Source organism: Malania oleifera, chromosome 1 (assembly GCF_029873635.1).
Source record: "Malania oleifera isolate guangnan ecotype guangnan chromosome 1, ASM2987363v1, whole genome shotgun sequence".
Lineage (NCBI taxonomy): Eukaryota > Viridiplantae > Streptophyta > Magnoliopsida > Santalales > Ximeniaceae > Malania > Malania oleifera.
This window is the reverse complement of record NC_080417.1, coordinates 3,722,931-3,749,518: the sequence shown is the minus strand read 5'-3', so window position 1 is coordinate 3,749,518 and position 26,588 is coordinate 3,722,931. Positions and strand designations below refer to the sequence as shown.

The 26,588-nt window shown below is 32.8% G+C and overlaps 1 protein-coding gene and 1 long non-coding RNA gene across 3 annotated transcripts in view; one reads left to right on the top strand and one right to left on the bottom strand.

Annotated features, from left to right (window-relative positions):
- LOC131144744 (uncharacterized) overlaps nucleotides 1-2,335 on the top strand; it is a 45,109-nt gene extending 42,774 nt beyond the window's left edge. The window contains exon 2 of the long non-coding RNA XR_009133892.1: nucleotides 1,995-2,335. This is a non-coding gene — a long non-coding RNA (uncharacterized LOC131144744). The remainder of the gene's footprint in view (nucleotides 1-1,994) is intronic.
- Nucleotides 1-22,655, bottom strand: part of LOC131158155 (agamous-like MADS-box protein AGL21) — a 63,588-nt gene extending 40,933 nt beyond the window's left edge. For both annotated transcript variants that reach the window (XM_058112821.1, XM_058112811.1), the window contains exons 1-3: nucleotides 21,906-22,655; nucleotides 12,953-13,238; nucleotides 2,057-2,132 (exon numbers count right to left, since the gene is read on the bottom strand). In XM_058112821.1, coding sequence (XP_057968804.1) covers nucleotides 2,057-2,132; nucleotides 12,953-13,134 — 258 coding nt within the window. In that variant the 5' untranslated portion in view covers nucleotides 13,135-13,238; nucleotides 21,906-22,655. The remainder of the gene's footprint in view (nucleotides 1-2,056; nucleotides 2,133-12,952; nucleotides 13,239-21,905) is intronic.
- Nucleotides 22,656-26,588: the final 3,933 nt, after the last annotated feature.

Genomic DNA, 26,588 nt, shown 5'->3' with positions numbered 1-26,588 from the left:
GGAAATTCATATCATATGTTTCTTCCTTTTTGTGATAGAAATTAGTTCTTGTAATTATTGTTCTCAAATTGATTAGTGGATTGTTGCTTTGCGACTGTGGACGTAGGCAATATTGGCCGAACCATGTTAAAAATTTGGTGTCTTTTGTCTGTGTTTATTTTTGGCTGAAGCTTTAAATCCCCTTGCACAGAGCTCAAATTTTGTTTTGTCTTTTGTTTGTTTTAGTTGAGTGCCATCGTGCAAACTGGTTAAGAACAAACCATAGAACAAACACAGCATGTAAGTGAAACAAAGCTAAACAGCCAAATGGCACCAACTTACGCAGTTTGCTTTGAAGCCTAAATCCATGGGTTGGGGGGCGGAGTGGGGGAGGGGGATATCATTATTAATCAAACAGTGGTACACCCAATCTGTTGCAGAGAATGAAATATAGTCAAACTCTATGAACATGACAAATGTACTCAACAAGACTTAGTGTCCAATCTAATGTTATATTATGGCCCAGGACTTTTTTCATTTATTTATTTTTCTTTTTCTCATGGACCTACTACACGTTAGTTTGGTGTGCTCGCATTTGAATTTGATGATTTTGAGGTTTCTGGTGATCTGTTACATCTAAAGTAAGAAAATAGTGCATAAAAAAAGCATCAAAATATGGGTGATTTGTCAATTGTTAATGCGATTGACTCATAACAGCTAGTTAGTTGATTCATTTTTGATGCAATGTCAAAACAACACAGGAAAGCTTTTTAGAATATAAAGGTATCAAAATTAGTTGGACTGGATAAGATGGTGGGGCCAAGATCATACTGATTATATTTTTAGTAAAATTAAAAGTTGAAACAAGATGTGGGATTGATGATTACTGTTGCAATTGGTGGTTGCTGTTGAGATTGCATTTATGGCGACAGTTGTCGTTGGAGGTTATGAGGTTATGGTTGAAAAAAGCTACAATGGAGCTTTTGCCAATAGCTTAAAATTTGGGATTTTATTTGCTTTTGGAAGTTGCCAATGGCAAAAGTTAGATAATTACCAAACACTCAGAAAAAAGCACAATTTAGTGTTTGCTAACTGCCAAGGAGTATCAAGTGCTTAACCCACCAAACAAAACATACACTAGAAGTGTTTATATATATATATATATTTGATGGAAGGGGATAATGCTGGTAGGAGACTTCTTCTTGATAATGAGGAATTTACCTACATTAGGGAGGATAAGGCTTGGCTGAAGAGACCTTTCTTGTCTTGGGGACAAAGCTCCTAGCTGATGAATATCCATGCCTTTTTTGAAGCATTTTTGTGGTCAGCCAAGGGTGATGTGGTAAAACCTTTCATCAGTATAACATTTTTTTTTCCTGGGGAGCAAGGAGGGTTTTATTGAGATTCTTATTACTATTTCTTTGACAGGGTTTATTTATAATTAGAGCAGAGGTAATTTTTTGATTTGTGAGACTTTCTTATTTCATATTGTGCTAGGATGCTGTATATGTAATTTCAGCAAATATATATTTTGAAATTCTGGTCTATTTGCCTGTGGGAGTGCAGCGGACTTTCTTGTGCAACTGTTGATTCGGTAGGTTCTTATTGAGTCGTAATGATTCATTGGAGACCTTTTTCTTTCAAGATGTGCCTCATTCTCTGTGTTCTTTTCCTTTTCTATTGATGTTTATATGCTGGAATCAACTAGTTTTTTGAAGTTGAATGAGGTTGGCAGTGCAACAACCTTAAGACTGTTTTGGTTGATTGTGTTGCTAGACCGTTTGATTGATTGTGTGGCTGACTGGAAAAATCATCGATTGTGTGACTGATTGATATGGTATTCTCTGCTCGTTTCTCTGATCCGGTGTTAGTTCATATGTGCATCTTATGTGTAAACTCAACCTGATTTAATATTCTCCTTTTAAGTAATGCAATGTTCGTATTTGTATACTCAAACCTGTTTAATATTGTCCTTAATTACTTTGCATGTGTAACCTAATGGAACTTATCCGAAGGTGTGCTGCAGAACACCAGTCTTGTGCTTGAAAACATGCAAAGCAAGGTCAAGACAGTATACCTTGACTTCTGAGGCTGGATTCAGCAGTTGATGTTCCCCTTTTGATTTGTTGTATCCATCGATTACTGATTCCATGCTGTAAGAGTAGAGAATAGGCTAATCAATTTTTTTTGTACAATTTTATCAATTGTCTTAAAGCTTTCAACATCAAAATTTCAGTTAGAATCTCATGAAGATGACCGGTAAACTTCCATGGAAAACGAGGAGAATAGGAAAGAAATAGGACAGAATAGTGAGGCTGTGAATCTAATCTTACTAATGTTACATTTGGGATCATGAATTTCCAATCCGATGCCTCCAAATATAGGATAAAACACTTTTGCCTGAAGTCTCTTACTTATCAGTTATATCCGATTAGGTTTATAATATAGGAACCTTACCAAATAGTAACTGACTCATTAAGGCGCAAACAACTCGAATAAACCCAAATTACTACTAAAAAAATTAACTCATGTCTAGTAAATGTGAAATCTTCATAATATCCCTGTGCAGTAAACTTAAAGAGAACCTAAGTAAAACAATTACAACATTTTCACAAGGTGAAGAAAATTTGGACTCTAATTCCACGAGTGTAGGCTAGAGCAAGAAGAATCCTGAAAGAGGTTAGCGCAAGACGCTAGCTACATGTTTGATACAAATGAATGGAATGCAATCAAGTGAAATGGAATCGTATTCATAATTTTATCTTGTCATATTTTCTATTTAAATTTTCATTTCATTCTTTTCTTGCTGTCACTGTATTTGCAAATCAAACATGATGTAGATTTCTTGGATCTTGTCCTTGTAAAATCTCGCATAGTATTTGATGCACATAACTTCTTTCTTAACTTGTAATTTACATTGTTGACAATTTATTTCCTAGCAGCTTTCCTTTCATGCATGAATTAAGAATGATGGTTTCAAGGAGACGTAGCTATTATGCTTACCATATGTAATTTCGAATTAGTATTTCGGTTTGTTAGTTAACTCATATAACACAGGAGCATAAAAAGCTATTTTAAATAGAAATGGAGGACATTCTGGTCCCTCCATTTCATCTATCATTTAGTTTCTTCTCGGAAACAACCTTGGATTAGCATTGTTTTCATTTCCAGCTATCAAAGTGTCAAAATAATCAGGAAAGAATATTTTTGGATTTTGCAAAATTTTTTACCTCTGAAAAATGAAATGCAACAATAACAAAATACAATCAAACCTTAAGTAGGATTAGGTTGGGTTGATTACATTATTTTTTTTTTCCTGTGCATGACATTTGACTAATGGAGGACTGTTATATTCTTACTATCTCATTTGAAGTTATCTAGGTCTATTGCACTCCCTCTTTTCTGGCCACTAACATTAACTAGTTCATTTCTCATCATTGATGCATTATTTGGCCTGTGCACTTGCAACCATCTCAGCCGCCCATTCCCCATCTTATTTTCTATGTATGTTATGCCTAATTTATCATGCATTTTTACAAATTTCTTGCTTATGTTTATATGTACTTATATAAACAAAAATTGATTAATAATATATATCTAATTGATTAACATACAAGTTATGTATATATATATGTTTTATATTTATTTATTTATTTACGTACCAATGTTGGAGACGGCAAAAAATTCGTATGTGTTATTAATTAATATATTTCCATATATATATATATATATATATATATATGTATATGTATATTTATTTATTTGCATCCATTTGGATCTATTATATTACCTAGCAGTATAATTGTGTTATTGTAATGCATAAGAATAATAATATTACTTTTAATTTTGTTGGTTATTAATAAATTGAATTATTATTATAAATATAATAGTACGTAATAATATTATATATGAAAATATTAAAGTCCAATTAGCCAAGGTAGAGGAAATAATTTAGTTTAGGAAAAAAGCGGTCTCATGGATGGGATTCTTAGAGAAGCACGAGGTAAAAGGCGTCCATGTATTTTAGGGGGGAAGTTTTTATTTTTAGGAATGTAAAATTATGGTGTGTCCTAATTTTGTCACAAATAAGTAAAATGATGAAAAATTTTGAATATTACATTTGGAGATGTTAGAAAACATTGTGAGTGAAAAAATTCTTAGAAATAAATTAGCTATTTTTATTTTGGAGGTTTTCATTTAAATAGAATTGCATCTAGCCACGAATATAAAAATCAATAATTAGCAAGAACATATATATAAGATTAAAAAGGGGGGGGGGGGCATTCTAAAGAGAATGAGAAGAAAAAAATATAAAATAAAAAATCATCCCTTTCTTCTCTAAATCAATAATGAAGATGATTGTGATTGCAAGTTAAGTTTCATAATTTCAATATAAAAATTCCTCCATTTAGATTTAGAACTTTATCAATAATAGGATATCATGTTAGCATTTTGACTCATACAAGTAAGAATTATTATTTGATATGGATCTCAATTACGAGAAAATATAAGACCAAACAATGGTCATTATGATCCTTTTAGTTTATATGTGAGTCCTATCATGTGACAGAGTATATTTTCATTGGATGAGAAGATTTGATGATATGATCATGTTAATCCTATCAAAAGACTTAAATTTTTTTCCTCAATTACTCATGTCGCACAACACTTTAGTGGGACCAAAAGTTAATCCTACACCATTCCTTACAAGTCTATCTTCTCCACCGATGTATGTATACGACAATTAAGAACGCCTTCTTCACTAATTTGTGTTTATGAGAAGTCTATTTATAAATTGTGTAAAGATGACCATTATTAACTTTGAGACGGAAGTTTGAATAGGATTTCGGTCGATCGAGGAAAATGTGTTCTTTTTAGTTCGATCGCCCGAAGGTCAAGTCAACGTGCTGACTTTTCCACGGTTCGGTCGACTGAGGCAAATATACTTGCCAAGGTCGGTCGACTGAACCCTCATGGATTTTGGGTTAAAGTCTTATATTCATGTGCATTCAAGTGTATGAGAACCTAAGGGCCATTCTAGGGTAGCAGGGCCAACAAAGCCTAGTGGTTGAGTCATTAAGACTTCTTCATTCTACTTTTCATCTAGAAAGACATTTATGGTATATCTAGATAATAGGTAGGAGTATAAATCGAAACATTCTTGAGCTACAAAGATGGTTATTAAACCATTAGTGTCGCATAAAAGCATTCCTCCTAGTGTGTGTGCCTATGGTTAGTCTTAAAGTAAGGGTTTCTAAAAAAGCAAAAATATAGTGAAGTTTTTTTTATTATTTATTTTCTTGGTTAATTGCGTGTGGAAAACATTTCTCATTTGTCACTAAGAATTATACTAAAGTAATTAACTCAAAAATTGTTCATTAGTAATGATTTGAAGTTAAAAAATTACTTATTTGCCACAAATAAGAGTACTAACTCAAATTTTATGTTTTGAGAAATCTTGGATTTTTTTTTTTGGGCAAGACATAATATAAAATTATATTAAAATTTGTTTAAATTTACTTAAATTCAAAACTAAGATTCGAAATCTATGATTTCAAACGTATAAAGTCAATCAATTTGATCCTTGAAGTTTTTATAATCTAATTAAATTCTTTTTTGTTACATCTTTAGCATTAACTCTTTAGAATTTTATGATAAACATCATTATTAATGAGAAACTAAATATTTTTAAAATAGCATTGAAACTATATATTACATAATAATAGAAAAAACCCCTAATGTATTAGGAGTGGATGCCAAACTAAGCAAAATACCAAAAAAACTTTCTATTTTTTTTTTTATAAAAAAATTCAATGTATGAATCACTTTATTAAGTTAATTTATTTAATCATAAATTCTTATTACCACTTGTTTAACTTTTCTTTCATGATAAGTTTCCAGTCGTGCGCTTGGTGAGAAACAATTTTAAATAAATTATAATTCTTTGGAAAAAAATTTTCATCTTTGATCGTAAAAATAAAAATATTTAAAAGTAAAGTAGAGCGTATGCGCATGACATTAATAATAAAAGAAGAAGACATTAATAATAAAAGAAGAAGAAAGTCGCTCAATCAAAAAATAACAAAAAAATTTGAAAGTATCATATGAGAGAAAATAAACTTTTTTGTTTTTTTTAAAGGTAAAATAAAAAAAATTAAAATAAACCAAACGCGGAGGAATGTTGATGAGTAGCATTGAATAATGGAATTTGAATAAACAAAAAAATAAAATAAAATTAAGAGTATCTATTGCACAAAAGAAGTTATTTTACTAACCATTATTTTTAGAGCAATTTTATTCATCTGGTATGTGCAACATAATATTATCTAAATTTAGTAAAATTTATTAATTCAAATATATTTTTATAGTATAATTAAAAATTTGTACATCTCATAACTCATTTTGTGTGGCGAAATAGTTATTCATTGGTATAAGATATAATATCATTTAAATTTTGGGAATGAAGGAAATAGTTATTCTTTTTATATATTACTAGTTTTTTCATTTAACCTGTAATAAGAAAGGAATAGATATTTTCATTATGAAATTTAGGAATAGTTATTCCTTGCATATTCCTTATTATTTCATTTAACATGTAATAAGAAAGGAAGGAATAAACATCTCTACGATGAAATTTGAGAATAGTTATTCTTTATCTATTTCTTACAATGGATTCATAAAATATTTTGCATTGTACTTAATTTGCTTTATAGTAATAACATAATTTCTTATATAATTAATTATAATTAACCCGCTAAATTAATTTATCCCCGAGAATAAGTATTTTGTAAGCCAAATGTAACCTAACTTATTGAAAATTGTAGGTCATTAGGCAATAAGTAATAGTAACTATTTTGGTTGGAAATTAGAAATAATTTGCATATGGCTATTTTAATGAAAAATAACAAAATTTTTTGAATGATATCAGAGAGAAGTATGTGTAAATAATATTATTAATTATTTAGTTCAAAAATTACAATCAAGTAATTGTAGAGCTAGCAATTTGGACTTCCAACATGATTCTAAATTATTAATGGTCATATACTGCTATCACTAATTTTCTCTCTCAAAATGAACATAGAAGAGATCAAGAAATTTTTAAAACAAATACGAGAAATATATATCTTTTGCAACCGAAAATTGAATAATCTTCACGAATCGATCATTGATCACGACCACCTGAAAAGAGATAAATAAAAGTGGCTAGAGAATTTGGGGTGTACTCCGAGGGACCTCTCCGATGCTTAAGTACGGGATGGGCTTGAGAGGTTTTTATGCAATAGTAAAGTGTGTTAGGATGAGATACCTTAGCCTCATCTCCAAATCCCTATTTATAATGACGGAGGTTAACCCAAGGGTGTAATGTCATTTATTGGTGAGTTATGGTGCGGGCGTGAATCGCTCTGGTTCTTACCTCATTGTTGTGAATCGCTTTGCTTATTATAAGGTGGGCGTTAATTGTTCCGGTTGGGGTGGTTGACTTGGGCGGTAACTGCCTTCATAATGCTGCACTTTGGTCTTTTCTAGGTAGGTGATATATTTGTGGTATATCAATTGCGCCCCCTTAGGTTCGAATTTTTGAAGTTGGCTACCAAAGTTCGAAAGTTGTTGTTGTTGTTGTTTTTTTTTTTTTTGTCGAGTAGCTATTTTTGAGACATTTTGGGCTGCTTGTGACTTAATGAGTCGTGCTCTTCTTTTTTGTCATTTCTGGCTTAATGAGCTGTGCTCATATTTTGGGCTATTTCTAGGCCTCACGAGCGTTGCTCGTTAGTTGGATTGATTGTTCTTTGCCCAACTGATGAGCAACGCTCGTGAGGCTAGAAGACTGCTCAAAAAATGAGCACAGTTCATTAGGCAAGGAAAAATCGGTCCAACTGACGAGCAATGCTCGTGAGGTCAGAAGACTGCACAAAAAATGAGCACAATTCATTAGGTAAAGAACAATCGGCCCAACTGACGAGCAACGGTCGTGAGGTCCAGAAACGGCCCAAAATATGAGCACAACTCATTAGATCAGAAACGACAAAAAAGAAGAGCACGACTCATTAAGTCATAAGCAATCCAAAATGTCTCAAGAAGAGCTGCTCGACAAAAAAAAAAAAAAAAAAACAAACAACAATAACTTTTGAACTTTGGAAGCCAGCTTCAAAAATTCGAATCTAAGGGGGGGGGCAACTGATATACTCCAAATATATCACCTACCTAGAAGAGACCAGAGTGCAGTATGAGGGCAGTTACCGCCCAAGTCAACCGCCCCGACCGGAGCAATTAACGCCCACCTTATAATAAGCAGAGCGATTCACGCCCGCACCATAACTCACCAATAAATGACATTACACCCTTGGGTCAACTTCCGTCACTATAAATAGGGATTTGGAGAAGAGATTAAGGTATCTCATCCTAACACACTTTACTGTTGCATAAAAACCTCTTAAACCCATCCCTTACTTAGGTATCAGAGAGGTCCCCTAGAGTACATCTCGTGTTCTCCAAGCCACTTTTATTTGTCTCTTTTTCATGTGGTTGTGATTAAGAATCAATTCGTGAAAATTGTTTAATTTTCGGTTGCAACAATATCATATTGACAACAATTTTAGCATGTTAATAAATAAACACAAAAGAATTTATCCAAGTATTACTAGTTGGTAAATGAGTTGAGCTTTCTTAGTTACAATAGGGTTCAAGTCTTAAGTAGGAGTAATCGTCTTTCATTAATTGAGATAAGACTAGTGGCTAATCTAGCTAGGATTTTCATGAATTGAGATAAGACTAGTGGTTAATCCTCTATTGGATAAGACCTTGATATTTAAGATGCACTTTGGTATCATTGTAAAAAATTAGAGAAATGGAAACAAAAAACGAAAACCGAAATCAGAAATATAAATTAAAAACTAGAAATCAACAACCCGTCTAGTTAATATTTATAAGCAAATGAAAATTTAAAACTTAATTAAAAAAATGCTCATTTTCATCTTTAAATCAAAATATTATAAAAATATGAATAAAATAATAAAATGACAAATAATACACATTAAAAAATTACTATAATAAAAATAAAATTTATTGTAATTATTTTACTTAATTGTTTTACTTTCAAATTTTACTTTACAATAAAAATTTTATCAAACAGGACAATTGAAAAACGATAAAAGTATTTTGTAATTGATTTTATTATTATTATTTTTAAATTTATGAATATTTTATTTTAATTATATGTAAATTCACATGATAATTTAATTTTGATTTTAATTTGAAAGTGTATAAAATGAATAATTTAATCTAAAAAAATCATTTTTAAATATTAAAATTTATGACAATAGGTTGTCAAAACAATTGAAAATTATAAAACTTAGTTTTTAGTTTTTTGGTAAACAATTGCAAACTGACAATAGAAATAGAAAGCTAACAACAGAAACAATTGAGTTTGTATAATCTGTTAATTTTTTTTTTATTGTAGAGAAATAGAAAACAATAATAATACCAAACAAGCCCTAAGCTAAGAATGGATTTAGTAAAATAAGTATAACACCTAATTAATGTTTTATACCGTTTTCACATTTTATTATAATTTGATGACTCAATTATTTCAAACTTTTTATTAATAAACAATCTTAACTATATATATATACACGCGCGCGTGCACACACACACACACACACACACACACACACACACACACACTTGCGTGTACATATAATTTTTTCAAAATATTTTGGAGATACTCTATCCTTGTGAAATTATTGATTTAACACCTAAAACTATAACAAAATAAAAGTTGTGTTCAACAAAAAAGATACGAATGTACACTTTATATGTATAAAATGCACACAGACTTTATATGTATAAAATGCAAACATGCATGTGCGCTCACACACACACGCGCACACTCACACACACACACACACACACACACATAAAGTATAAAATGCACACAGACTTTATATGTATAAAATGCAAACATGCATGTGCGCTCACACACACACGCGCACACTCACACACACACACACACACACACACACACACACACACACACACACATATATATATAGATACCCAAACCATCAAAGTCGCCCCTCCATTATCTTAACTAGTGCTATGCCTAAATTTTTGCGTATATATTCATTTCTTTATCTTTTAATGTTAAACCACTCATCCACCTTTTGACATATATATCTCAACAACTTTCATTCTTTGTATATGTTTTTTCTTAGTTGTCCAACATTTTGAGTTATAGAGCATAGCTGACCTTATGGCCATCTTATAAAACTTTTAATTTTAAGGGTATTATATGATCACACAACACACCTGACACACTCATTCATTTTACCCAATCTGTCTTAATTCCATGTACTACTACATTTTCTTCAATTTCCCCTTCACCTTGCATATTAGATTCAATATATCTAAATCTATTGATGCTATTAATTTCTTGATTATCCAGTTTATTCTTCTTTCCATTGTTGCTCCTTATATTATTGAAATTACATTTTATATATTCAGTCTTATTCTTACTTATCCTAAACCCTTTAGACTCCAATGTGACCCCAAATTTCTAACTTAGATTCCACTCAATTCTTACTATTATCAATCAACATGATATCATCTGCAAATAACATATACCAAAGTATCTCATCTTGGATATTCCTAGTAATTTTATCAATTACTAAGTTAAAAAAATAAGGACTTAAAAAGTAAAACTTTGATGAACACCTATTAAGATTGGGAACTCTCTAGACTCTCCTCCTATGTTCATAACCCTAGTTATGACTCTATCAAACATATCCTTAATGACATTTGTATATCTACTGCAAACTCCCTTCTTTTCTAATACCCACCAAAACACTTTCCTAGGTACTCTATCATAAGCTTTCTCTAAATAAATAAAAACCATATGCAAGCCCCTCTGCTTTTCCTTAAACTTTTTAAAAGATACATAGCTTATTGTTGATCTCCCAAGAATAAAATCAAATTGGAACAATATATGTAGGGATTTATATATAAAAAGGATATTGTTCTCATCTAATCTTAATAATTGTCTACATAAACACAAAAGATTAATAAGAGGAGAATGATGTAATGCTAAGAAAAAATATTTTAAAGTATAATAATACTTTTATTTCAAAAAAAGAATTGAGATTGGGGTTCACTTTTTTTTTTCTTTGGGGGAGAGGGGTGTTGCTTGAGTGCTCCTTTAATCCTCTATTTGATAAGACCTTGATATTTAAGTGAAGAGGAGGACAAATAGATAGACTTGTTATTTCAATGAATTGCTTGAGTGTCCAAAAGATTATAGACACCATCGTATTAAAATAAAAATATATATACCATTGGAAGAGTTATTGGTATTTATGAAAGATTTATGTTTTAGTTACAAAATAATTATGGGTTAATTACTTATTCATAATGTAATTTTTTTATATACTCATTAACTTTACTATTCAACTGGTAAATTATGGAAAGAAATTTTTTTTCTACAACTATTCAACTGTTTACGAATATAATAATATATTTTAAAAAAATTTATTCCTTAAAAATTTGTATTATTCCACATTTCAACTTGAGATGGAATAGGCATTTCAACATTAAAATCCGGAAATAGTCTTTCTTGATCTCTTCCTTCATATTATGGAAAATAGATATTCTATGAACCAAATCTCTAATGTACATGTTGTGTACTATTATAATGGTTGATGAAAAAAAATTTAATTATAAATTTTATTTTATTGAAATTGTGTGTGTGTATCTTATGCTGTTAAAAATAGACAATACTAGAGAAAGAGTTATGGATGATTCTATGCTAATGAGTTAGAAGTATAGAGAGAGCAACCCTAATTACCTTTGAATGGGGAGAAAACTAGGTCATAATAGTTTTTTTTTTTTTTTGATAACTCGAGAACTCCAGCCACCATCGCGCTACTTTGGACACTATGGTGCGACACCAAACTCGGAAGGGTAAAAGCCGCTCGCCTATTGACGCACCCCTGATAATTCACTGGGTCCATAACTAATATTGTACATATATATAGTGATTAAGCTGCCAATGGATTCCATGATTAAGCCTAACCATGCCAAGCTTGTGTTCAATCCTCTAATTCTGCATTAAATTGTAATCAATTAATTAATGACTTCCAATTTCTTCCTGCAGGGTCTGTGTGATTTCATATGAAGCTTAATTAAAATATTATTTTGATGAAATATAAATAGAAGGTGCTTTTGTTTGTTTGTCCTTTTTTTTTTTTTTTTTTTTTAAAATTTTATTTTAGCGAGTGTTACACATCAAGAGATTAAAACCATACCTTGAACCTCACAAAACAAGATAAAAAGAAAAAAAGAAAGAAAAATTAATCAGAAGATAAACTAAGAAAGGAAACCTTTCATTGGGTTAGTCCGAATTTTGTAATCGATCTTTTTACAGTGACAAATGAGGGGCTTCAATTAAAGGATGTATATTGAAGGTCTAGAATTCAATTATGTTAGCTATATGCTGGAAGGATTGGATAAGGATAAATTCAATAAGATGGTCATGCATGCAAACTATACACACACACACACGCACAGTGACATAGACACGCACAAAAGTTCTATGTCACTATGGCCTGCTAGTTAATCTAATTAAAACATGAATATTTGTGTCCACAAATTAAAGGATTAATATTTAGTTAAAGAAGCTAATAAAAAACTAAGAATAAAAAATAAATAGAAAAAAAATAGGATTAACGATTTGGTTGCACAACATAATTAATTTATATGATACAACCAAGCAAGTATTAGGGTACTAAAAAGAGAATGGAGGTCATCAAAGATGCAAAGATTGAAGAAAAATATAATAAGAGGAAGAAGCAGCAATGAATGAGTGATTATATGATGTGATATAATATGACAAAACAAATACTAAGAAAAAGAATCGATCGAAGGCATAGAGATTACATAAAAAAAGATATATAGAGGAAGAAGCAGAAATGAATAAGCGAACCTGGTGTTAGAGAATTCATATAGCTTGCCAGTGTTGGAGAAGACGATGACCCCAACTTGGGCATCACACAGTATGGTGAGCTCCTTGGCCTTCTTTAGCAGACCCTTCCTTCTCTTAGCGAAAGTCACTTGCCTGCTCGTTGTGTTATCGATCCTCTCTATCACTATCTTTCCCCTCCCCATTGATCGATCCTTGACCAACCTACCTAATTAACTAGCTTGATGATCAGCAGTTTTCTATGTATGTACCTAGCCAGCTGCAACACCACCTCTAGGGTTTTCAATACCTGCAAGACATATAGGGCTCTTATTACATTATATATATGCTATAAAGTAAAGCACGTATATGTAAAAACCGATGCCTGTGAAGTGAAGAGAATTGGAAGAGAAGCTCACTGAATTAAGTTAAAGTAGAACTGTCTCTGCAGATGATATGATGTAGTAGTAGTAGTGCAGCTGGTTTCATCAATGTTGCATATGTTTGTATGAAGAACTTTATAGAGCGAATAATAGTTGTTTCGAGTGAAAGTAAAACCGCTCATTTATATATATATATATATATATATATATATATATATATTCCCTCATCTTATCAAACATTGCTGGTTCTGGTTTTGGATCCTGAAACCCACTACATCAATGGTGGCTTCTCTCTCTCTCTCTCTCTCTCTCTCTCTCTCTCTCTCTCTCTCTCTCTCTCTCTCTCTCTCTCTCTCTCTCTCTTTAACTAAGTGAATTGGTCAAGCTAGGCATCGTAGGTTGAACCAGACCGGAAAACAACTTTTGCATTGCACCTTTCAAAAAAGAAAAGAAAGGAATTGAAAAGAGAAAAATTCTATATTTTTCATGTGTGTAGAACCCAATAATATTAAATGGTATGATCATACAACTGGTATATATATAAGTACTTCGTGCCCTAATTGTGTTCATGTTTTTCTTTTTTGGTGAGAATGGAGTACTTAAGATTGGGGAGAGCATCAAATTGGAAAATTGTGGAGCCAATTAGGGGTGTGAGTGAGTCAAGTTTACTCGTGAGCTACTCAGATTCGATTCATCCCCTAATTCGACTCAATTTTATCATACTTAAATTTGAATTGAGTTCGAACAATTAGAGTATTTTAACGAATCGAGTTTGAGTTTAGTAATAATCGAGTTGAGTTCGAACTACTCGAGCATTCCAACTAGTTGAGTTCAAGTTCACTAATAGTACCCGAGTTGAGTTTCGAGTCTAATTGATCTTTTTAGTTTTATTATTTTTATATTATATATGTCACATAATATATATCTTATAAATATATTTAATTATATATAATGTTAATTTATAATCGAATTAAATTTAATCGAGTCGTACTCAAATTTTATGAACTTATAATCAAGTCGATTTCAAGTTTAATTATTATGAAATTGATCAAGTTTGAGTCGACTTTCGAGTTTAATATTTTCGAATCAAGTCAAGTTCCAATATTTTATTGTATTGACTTGATTTAACTCAAATACATCCCTAATCAAAGCATTGATCATCATTTGAAAGGGTTATATATATATATATATATATATATATATATATATATATATATATATGTTTTGGCGTGAAGGTCAAGACATAAATGCTTCCCTAGATTATCTCGCTTTACTAACCGTAGAGACATCCCTTCCCATCCCTATATACTCACATAAGTACGTTCAAATATATATATATCATGTTATGCGTACGTAACAGCATTATTATTTATGAAAAATATTATATTTGAACGTACCTATGTGAGTATATAGGGGTGGGAAGGGATGTTTCTACTGGTTAGTAAAGTGAGAAAATCTAGGGAAGCATTTATGTCTTGACCTTCACGCCAAAACATATATATATATATATATATATATATATATATATATATATATATAATATTCATATAAATACCAGCTAAAGGCCATCGAAAGCTTGTGAGATAAACTAATTAATTAACAGGGGAGTCAGACCAAATTAATAACCTAATAACCTCCTTTGAACTTGGGATATATATATATATATGATGTATGTATGTATAGTATGTATATGTATTAGTATTGTATTGAAAAAAAATAAAAAAAAAAACATCCTAAAAGAGGATTTTTGTTTTTGTTTTTGTTTTTGTGAAAGGTAATGAAAATTTATTAAAAGAGAGGGAATGTAAAGAATGATAAAATCATATACAAGTGGGAAATTGAGAAAGAAATACTAGAACTTTGAAAAAATCAGTAAAATGACTAAAGAGGTTCCCTAGTCTTTACGAAGAAAGGGATTAAAAGAAATTCATCTAGGAGAAAAAGGGCACAATGCTTCAAATTTCTATTCGAATCAACGATCAAATGCAAAGCAAAATAAAATCTTAATCATTATTTTTGAAAAAATTAGGAAAAATTCTGCCATTAAGTTCCTTTCAGATCGTGATCAATTTCTATTCTATTGTCCAATGCCTTATTTATAGTGCTAGATTTCCACTTTACCTAGGTCTTGGGTTCTAGTCTTGTTACCTGTATTTATTCTGTGGTATTTAAAAAAAAAAAAATTGTGTTCCCTATAATAGGTGTTTTCTTTCTCCACGTACTGTCGGGCTGCATGCACGAGGGAGTGTTAAAACTTGATGTGCATTGTTGACCCCCAACTAAGAGTTTAAATTTTTAGGTAAATTAATAATCTAACATATAGGATAAGACAACAAAAACTTAATTATGATTAATGTCCAAGTTTTGAATTGGTTGTCTAAGCTAATTAACCCAAACTACTTCATTCAATTTGCTTAGTACATAGTGAGCTTAATTGCCACAACAAATGTATAATGTCATGTAATAAAACTTAACAAAAATCAATATCTCTTATCTATTGATGCAGACTTTCTAAGACTTAAATATTGTAAAATTTTGAAGAACAATGTACTTAATTTGTAATATCGGGAAAGTAAGATGAATTAAATTTAGTGTTTTATTTGAGAAGGAACATTACTCTTTTATACAATCAAGTGACAACACAGACTCATATGACAGTAACAGAATAAGTGAAATAGATGAGCCCTATGCACACAAAATTTGATATTACTATATTACATTCGAGTAGTGGACAAATCTATGGACGCTCAAGTAAGGCCAATTGGCTCAGCCCATAGAAATTCACTCAAGTAAAACAATATATATATATATAAGAATATTTGCACTGTGACGAAGACTGAAGTTTGTGGGGGTCATGGTCGACCTCGTGCAGTAAAACAGTGCATGTGAGGTGCGCGTGAGTGGGTTGGATGACTCTCCGCCAATCGAGGGGAACCTTGGCACGCGTGGATGGAGGCTTCGGCCTATGGGAAACCGCCGGTACAGCCAATGCCCAAGCGTGTGAGTTTCTGCCTGCCTCCCCAAACTCAGCTAGCCAAGCTTGGAACCATGCAAAGGCACAGCTTATCATGCATCCTATTCTATTCTATTCTAGCCCCTTCATTTTTTTCTCTTGTAACTTTTCAATAATTACGCACACAAGCATTGACCCTCTTTCTTTCACTTTCTTTTCGAAAAAAGAAAATAATAAACTAATAAAATTCAAACTTGTATTTAATTAAATGTATTTGATGAGATGAAATGTCCCAAAAATAATTAACAAAATCCTTTACCTTTTTTTGGATCAATATAATAAAAAGGGTTTTTTTTTTTTAAAATTTTATTTTATGGTACACGAATAAAATGTTATTAAAAAAATTATTCTAATGCATGTACCTAGCTCAATTTTTTAAAAAAAAAAAATCAAAAAATTATATATAAAATATAAAATTAAATTTTTATTCATTGAGTTATTATATATATTTTTATTTCTTTTTAAATTTTCTTCATAATTATGATTACTTCTTTAATATTTTTTTAAAATTTTTTTTTCAAATTTTAAGGACGCCTTAATAATAAATATTTTATGTATTCTCAAACTAATGTTCTATGTATAGTTAGAACATTTATAATTGATTAGTTAATTAATTAAGGTCTAAAGATCGTCATTTGTTGAAAGAGTAAACTTTACTGTGGCAGCAATGGTTGACGACGGCTGCCAACCAGCCGCTTCTGTTGATCACCAACCTCACCTACCAGTTGCATTTGTTGATTATTTTGGTTTAAAATCGGCTATAAATAGAAGTGTGTATGCGCAATGTAGTATGGTGTAGAGAGGGTGAATAGCCAGTGAGTGAGAGTGTTTTTGATTCCTCTGTAATTCAGTTTTTTTGAAATAAATTGATAAGTGTTTATTGTGCAACAAATTCTCGCTGAGTTTCAGTCACAATCAGTGATTGAGTGTCCCCTCCACCCATTAGTGGTATCAGAGCGTTCAGGTACACCGGAATTCGCCAAACAGAGGCGAACAGAAAAGAAAATCAATTTTCTCCTAGATTTGAAGTTACTCAAAATCCAAAATTGAGTCTACTATTGTAAAATTTGCGTCGCGAGGATTCCAACGGTGAAAACCACGTCTCAAACGGACTTTAGGAGACGCTACACGTGCTCACATGCGCCACCAGCATATTCAACGCCCTTCCCACGCGCCGAACGTGCTGACGAAGACTCTGAGTGCTGGCGACACGTGCTCCACGCACCTCACACGCGTCTTCCTCGCTCGACAGGTGAGATTCGACTCGACCACCCAATCCGAGACCCGGCTTAGCGACCCGTGCCCAGCAACCCGGCCCCGTCCCCACGAGCACGACCCAACCAGCGTCTAGCTGCCGACATGCGACACGCGCAAAAGCCGCCATGTGGCCCTACCGGTAAGTGCTGACGCCATTAAACGGGCGTTAAGTTAAACTGGCCCATTTTAGAACACTAGAACTTCCTGTAGCTGGTTCAGTGATTTTTGGACGACTCTTTGCAACCCAAAACCGGTTCCAAAGGTTTTTCTACCTTCTGAATACATTGGTGGCATCAGATTTGCTAAAATCTATCCCCATCACTCTATTTTTGATATATTAAACCCGATGGCTAACGATACTACCCAGGCGGTCATTCCAAAGTTGACCCGGGAAAATTATGACAATTGGTCTATTCAAATGAGAGCCCTTCTAGGTACTCAGGATGTCATGGACATCATAGAAGATGGGTATAGAGAAAGTCCATCAAAAGAAGCTGAAGCATTTATGTCTGATGCTCAAGGAACGACCTTGCGAGCCGATCGAAAGAAGAATTGTAAGGCAAAGTCCATAATCTACCAAGGTTTTGATGAGGCCACGTTTGAAATTATCGCCTCCGCCAAGACATCCAAAGAAGTTTGGGACTCTCTCCAGTGAATACACAAAGGTGCAGACAAAGTATAAAAGATTCATCTTCAAACATTGAGAGGTGATTTCAAATTTTAAAAATGAAATCTACTGAATCTATTGCTGACTATACACGAGTTATGATAGTATCAAATCAATTGAGAAGAAATGGAGAGACTCTCAATGCCAAGAGAATTTGCAAGAAAATTTTGCGATCTTTAGATCCAAAATTTGATTATATAGCTGTGACCATGGAAGAAACAAAAAATTTGGAAACCATGTCTGTAGAAGAACTTGTGGGCTCACTCCAATCCCATGAGCAGAAAGTCAACAAAAGGAGTGATGATAAAGCACTAGAGCAAGCCTTGCAAACGAAGTTGTCCCTCATTGCAGACAGATACGACAAAGGGGGGACTTCACAAGGAGGAAGAGGACGAGACCAAGGATCTCGTGGAAGAAATTCTGAAAATTTTGAATCCAGAGAAGGTGGCAGAGGCAGAAGAGGTCTCACTAAAGGAGGACCCAATTAACAAAGCTATGTCCCACGAGGCAGAGGATAAGGAAGAATAGGGGGATACAATAACTACCCGAACGTAGACAAAAGAAACGTTCAGTGGTACAACCGTCATAAGTATGGACACTATAGCAATGAGTGTTGGGGGCCACAACAAGAAAAGGTTAGCGAGGAGGCTGACCTTACCGAAACTGAACATGTAGATGGAGAGTCATTGTTACTAATGGCGCACAGCTCGACCCAAGACCAGGTTGAATCTTCCAAAGATGCGGAATTGATGCTTGAAGGAGAAGAACCCACACAGAAAAGAGAGGTGGCTATCGACTCACAAGTTCCTGAATTGCAGACACCTCTACATGGTTCACCACAGAGGAATGAATCTCCATCACCAAATGAGCGTGAAATCTCAGACATGAGGCCTAGAGGGGCTCGTAATCTAGTTGATTTGTATGAAATTACAGAACCTATAAAAAAGTATGTTACTCTATGCTGTCTATTGCTGACTAGTGACCTGGTTAGCTTTGAGGAAGTTAATGAAGAAGACAAATGGAGAAAAGCGATGGATGAGGAGATTCAATCCATTGATAAAAACAAGACTTGGGAGTTGACAAATCCCCCGAAGGGCTGTAAAACTATTGGTGTGAAATGGGTCTATAAGACCAAGAAGAATGCTCAAGGAGAAGTTCAGAGATATAAAGTAAGACTTGTCGCCAAAGGCTACAAGTAGAAGGAAGAGATTGATTATGGAGAAATATTTGTCCCGGTTGCTAGGCTTGAAACCATTAGATTACTAATTTCACTATTAGCACTAAATGGATGGAAGATTTACCAGTTAGATGTGAAATTAGCATTTTTGAACGACTTTCTAGAAGAAGAGATCTATATCGATCAACTACCTGGATATGTGAAGAAGGGCAAAGAAGATAGAGTGTACAAGCTGAAGAAAGCACTCTATGGCTTGAAGCAGACACTTCGTGCGTGGAACATGAGGATTGATGACTACTTCCAAAAAAATGGATTTGAGAAATGTCCCTACGAGCATGTGCTATACATAAAGATGGAGACAGACGGGAGCATGCTGATTGCCTGTTTATATGTTAATGATTTGATCTTCACCAACAACAATCCAGAGATGTTTGCCGCTTTTAAAAGGAGCATGGTCAAAGAATTCGAAATGACGGATATTGGCCAGATGACTCATTTTCTTGGCATAGAAGTTGTGCAAAGCGAGAAGAGAATCTTCATCTTCCAAAGCCACTATGCAATAGAAGTACTGAAAAAGTTTGGGATGAACAAATGCAATCCTGTGACAAGTCCAGTTGAAACGATATTGGAATTGAGAAAGAATGAACAAGGAGATGTTGACTCCACATATTTCAAAAGTCTGGTTGGAAGCTTAGGGTATTTGACGTACACCAGACCAGACGTACTCTATGGAGTTGGACTTGTCAGCAGGTACATGGAGACTTTTGACCAGTCCCACTTGAATGCAGCGAAAAGGATACTTCGATATGTCAAGGGTACCATCACCGATGGTATGTTCTATTAATCAAGAGGTGTGTCGCGACGTCCAGGAGCACGTGTGCCCCGAGCGGCGAAATGAAAAATTGATTTTAATTTTCAAGGAAAAATAGGAATATCGGAGTCACCACTAACCTTTTAATGTGGTTAGAACACATGATTACTACCCTGTTAAGGGTAGAATGAGTCTATGTTACCAGAGTTGGGTTCGGGAGTTCAGTTACGCAAGAGGAAGGTACGAGCACCCTCTATGCGCCCGTTCTTACGAACGATACCTAAGTAATTCGGAATTATCCCGAAGTTAATCTAATAAGTCTTTCAAATTACCCCTCTATTAGTAGATTTACAAATATACATGCAATATAAATAAATAAATAAATGGATAAATAAATAAATGGATAAATAAATAAATAAATAATGCAAAAATATATGCAATATATGAATATTTACATATTCCCTCAGAACTAAGGGTAAGTGGAGCCCGAAGGCTCATACCCTACCATTAAAATCATAGGGATAAAATTAAGAAGATATTTTCATAAAAATAAATACTCTAGTACATATAAGACCAAATAACAAAAAATATTAACAATAGTAATAATAATATTAATAATGATAATAATGATAATATTAATAAATAATAATAGTAATAATAATACTAATATTAATAGTAATAATAATTAATACCATAATGATAACAATACTAAAAATGATAATAATAATAAATATTAATAGTAATAATAATGATAATAGTAGTATTAGCAGTAATAATAAGTAATACAGTGCTAATAATAATAATAATAGTAAGAATAATAATATTATTAAAATAGTAATAAAGACAATATGCATATTTTAACTAAAAGACACTTACCTTACTATGAACACACAATCAATGATATACTTAATACATATAGAAACAATATTATCAAAATTAAGGAAACAATCTACTCATCAAATTATGGAAACCAAGTAGCCCTAAGGTTAGCAGGTAATTATATAAGGGTAAGCAAGCAATGAAATTATGGAAACAATTTAAAACTGATACTGATATGTAAATATACAATGTGACCACTAAATGGGGAATTATGGAAATAAATCAAATAAAAAATTGATGTACAACCCTAAAAATTAATATGCTGGATATGCAGTAAACACTAAATATGAACAATAATAACACTACATACGAACATCAATTAGGGCAAAAACCCAAAATACCAATATGGAAATAATATGGATGCCAAACAAAGACGCCCTAAGTAAATAATTATAACAGCTATTCTAACTACTATTAAACATGCAATGATGATATTAACGATTCAACGAATAAAACAAAATTAAACTTTAATTATCCAAACAAATTCCATAAAGATTCAACAATAAAGAAATTTAATGTATATAAATGATACAACAAAACCTACCATGAATACTAAACAATAAAATAACCAACAAAAACAAAAGAAACCTACATATTTGCATATACTAAAAAAAAAACAAAAACAACCCCAAACATTAGATATTAGAACAAATAAAACAATAATAATACAATGTATATATAGACTAAAAATAAGAAAAAAAAAATAAAAAAATTACAAAAACATCACATGTGCATGTGTGTGTGCGTGTGCACGCTGGGGCTTGCAGTGGGTACTTACAGAGGGACTTACCGGGGAGATCTTGCCGTCGAGACTCGTGGCTTACGAACAGCAGTAAGGGGCTCTGGCAGGTGGCTCCGTGGAGAAGGAAGTCTGGTGTCTGGCCGGAGCAGCAGTGGCCGAGGGAAGAGTCGCTGTGGTTGCTGTGAGGGGCCGCCGGAGATGATGGCTGAGAGCAGAGGAACGTTAGTTGCAGAGAGTAGTGTGGCGCAAGGGAACTTGATGGTGGTCCGCGGAGCAGGGAAGATGGCGGATGGTGATGTTGCAGCAGATTCACGGCGGTGGTCTTGTTTTGCAGCGGCAGAGAGTGGCTGGTGGCTGCCGGACTTGATGGCTGGAATTGGTCGGGTGTCCGGGTAGCCGACGGTTGGTTCTTGACTGCTGCAGAAGGAAGGTCGGCTGCTATGGAGACTGGTGGTTGGCCGAGGAAGGGGGCAGGAGTTCTGCTGCTGGTGCGGTACTTTGGCTACTGGAGAAGATGTTCGGGTCTTGGCTGATAGGTGTGGTTCTGTTTATGGCGGTTGCTGTGGCCGGGAGCAGGGATCTCGGGTGGCTGCAGAGGGTCTCCGGAGTTGCAGAGGGAGTTGGGAGCAAGATGAGAGGCTGAGGAAGGCAAGAGGATGGACGGAGATGGGAGTTGCAGCGGGTACGGATGAATAATGTGAAAGAGGCAGGGAATGAAAGAGGGTTGGCTGTGGTGGAGGAGCGGGATAGCGTGCAGCTAGGTTTTTTTTTTATTTTGTTTCCGCCCCCCTCTGGCTTGTGCGCTGACCCCCTTTGGCCTCAACCCAATCAAGCCTATAAATAGGCTTTTCACCTAAAACCCTAAAAGAACTTTCCTTTTTTTATTTTTGTTTTTATAATGATAATAGTAATTATAATAATAACAATAATAATAGCAAGATAATAATAATAATAATAATAATAATAATAATAATAATAATAATAATAATAGTATTACTAATAATATTGGTCATAATAATAATAATAATAATAATAATAATGTTACTAACAATAATAATAGTAAACAATAATAATAATAATAAAATAATAATAATAATAGTAATAATAATAATGATAATAGCAAAATAATAGTAATAATAAAGTATAAATAATAATATAGGAAAACAATAATAATAATAATAATAATAATAATAATAATAATATAAATAACAATAATAATACTAATAATAATAATAATAATAATAATAGTAAAGTAACACTAATTATAATACTAGTAATGAATAATAATAAATAATACAAATAATTACAAGAAAATAATAAAAAAATAATAAAAAAATAATAATAAAAATAAGGTAATAATAATAATAATATAATGAGAAGGGACCCCTTTGTTCTATTCGGTTAGGGCAAAAATAGGGTGTTTACAAGGTGATAACAAACTTATCGGCTATTCAGATAACGATTGGGAAAGAGATCTTGATGAAAGAAAAAACATGACGGGATTCATATTTTTTTGTGAGAGATACATGGTTTACATGGTCATCGAAGAAGCAACCCATCGTAACACTATCATCATGTGAAGCAGAGTATGTTGTTGCCAGCTCAGCTGTTTGTCATGACATATGAATTAGGAATGTACTGAGATATCTGAGATTTTTTCAAGATTACCCCAAAGAAGTCTACATCAACAATCGATCAGCGATTGCACTTGGGAAAAATCCAGTTTATCATGAAAGAAGCAAACATATTGATACTCAGTATCATTTTATCAGGGAGTATGTCAAGAATAAAGAAGTGGAGTTGATATCGTGCAGAACGTATGATCAGATTGCTGATATTTTCACGAAACCACTCAGACATGATATTTTTACAAGACTAAAGACAATGCTCGGAATGACAAAGTTAAGAGAGTCAAGTTTAATGGGGGACGTTGAAAGAGTAAACTTGACGGTGGACGGTGGTAGCAATGGTTCACGAAGACTGCCAACCAGCCGCTTCTGTTGATCACCAACCTCACCTACAAGCTGCATTTGTTGATTATTTTGGTTTAGTATCTACTATAAATAGAAGTGTGTGTGTGCAATGTAGTATGGTGTAGAGAGGGTGAATAGCCAGTGAGTAAGAGTGTTTTTGATTCCTCTATAATTCAGTTTTTTTGAAATAAATTGATAAGTGTTTATTGTTCAGCAAATTCTCACTGAGTTTCAGTCACAACCGGTGATTGAATGTCCCCTTCACCCATCATCATTTGGTAGGAACAATTATACATGAGACTTGTCTCTATGCTTTTTTTTTGTGATACTACAGATGTGGTGAATGCGTTCTAAACTCATTAATATCATACATACAAAAATGGAAAAAAAAAAAAAAGAAGCCAATATGGTCCTACCATCAAGGATTCCCATCCAATGAAAAAACTCCAAACTGTGAATCTCACAAATGTGTCGTCCCACAGACCCTCTCATGTAATGAAAATATAATAAATAGTAAATCATATCAAATTATATCTAAGCCCTACCATATGATATCTATTATCTTATGTATTTTTATTAGATGAGAAAATCTGATAGGAGGACCACATTATTTATCTTTGAAGACTTAAATTTTTTTTTTTCTCTAAAAAATAGGATTCATTCATCATATATTTTAATATTTGAAAAATATAACTATGGTGGCCAAGTATCTTGTATAATTTCTCGTTGGGTAGCTAGGCAGAGTGAAAGACCAATGAGATTTGATTATACATATTATTTCACATCTCCCAAGCGAGGGAGGGATGGGAGGTTGGCCAGATGTCAATCATCAACAAATCATACGTACACGTAGACCAACATAAACCCTTTTCTCTCTTTAAAATTATTTGCATGCAATTCCACCTTACACAATTAATTAACTAAGATTTTCACTGTACTCGATATGTGTTCATCCGTCGCAGCTCCCGAAATCACTTCTTTGCAGTTCATGAGATTCACTGAGAAGATGCAAATGAACCAACCTTACCTATAGCTTAGCTTAGCTTAGCCATATCATTATTAACCGGAACTTGTGATTTTGTGAACCCAAGGCAAAAGAAGATTATGTTAATATGGGCCTTTCTTGGAACTTGAAGAGAAGTGAAGGGCTGGAAAGGAAAAGGGGGTGCATACAAATGGGGTTTAGGGTTTCTGTCCCTTTTCATGTCCTACCCCTCACGTGCTCCCAAGTAAACATGGCTGCAATTTTCACTTTGTGTGTTGATTTGATTTGACCCAACTTAATTGATTGCATAACCTTGATTTATAATAGGGTGACATAAGTTTTTTTTTTTTCTTTTTCTTCATAGTTCATTAGCAAGAAGTAATCAGCCTTTCATTTCACATTTTTTTCTACCCTTTTCAAGATTTGAACTAATTAATTACCTTCAAGATCAATGTCTGAAGTTTTGATTAATTGATGAGGTGGTAGGGAGAATGTTTTGTCTATGTCTATATATATAGATATATATATATATATATATATATATATATATATATATATATATATATATATTCCTATATAGTTGCTGTCCATTTATATATATTTGCATATATATGCATTAGAATTTGTCATCTCCTTAATTGAAAGAAAATATTCTTTATTTCTATTAGTGATGCATGTTAATCAGATAGATTTTTAAAACCTCTAATTTAACTTAATTTAATTAATCAATTGCAGTTGGAGAATGGCATTAAATAATTTAAGATATCTACTTCTCAGTTAGTAAAGGGAAAGAACATTGGTATACACATAGTGTATTTTGAGTGATCTTGTCAGTTTTTCATATACAACTCCGTATAATCAATCAACCTAGACTTTGCTTGTTCTCATTAGTTGTCAAAATGAATGTAAGATTAAAAATGACACTTGTCATAATGCGCAAGCTTGATCCAAATGGCAACTAAGAGAGTAGTATAGTGAGAATATGGATTTATCATTACTTATAGACAAAGTTCTTAACCTTCTATTTTTTCAAGTATGGTTATATTATCTAATTACTATTGATTACTTTACTGTAAGATAAATGCAGGTTTAAGGGATTTGTAATCTCAGTCTATGCTACTATGGTATAATTCAAGATTAGGGTAAGTAGGGGAGAGCAATTATTGTTTTATCTGTTTGTACCTTATTTTGCTGAAATTACAGTATTCCTCCACCATAAGTGAGGGGGTTTCTAATAAAGAAAGGAGGTGCCGCCCTCTTTTACCCAAAAAAAAAGAAAAAAGAAAAAAGAAAAAAGAAAAGTTGAAAGCTATTATTTCCCCTTATACACTATTCCATGAAATGGTACCTAATTAATTAATAAAACTATGAATTCTTTCATATATGACTTTTTAAAAAATTAATCGTGTTTATTCATCACATGGTGTATGTTGTTTGTAGATGATATTGTATTAATTGATGAAACTAGGGACGAAGTAGAGGGTGAGTTAGAATTATGGAGAAAAGCTTTGGAATCTAGAGACTTTAGGATAAGTAGAAATAAGACAGAATATATGAAATGTAATTTTAGTAATGATAGGACGAATACTGGAGGCAAAGTTAAACTTGATGATGAAAAAATAAATAGCACTTGTAGATTTCGATACCTTGGATCTATTAGGCAAGCTGAAGGAGAAATTGAAGATGATGTAATACATAGAGTTAAAGCAGGTTGGGGAAAATGAAGAAGTGCTTCAAGTGTGCTCTATGATCGTAGAATACCCTTAAAATTGA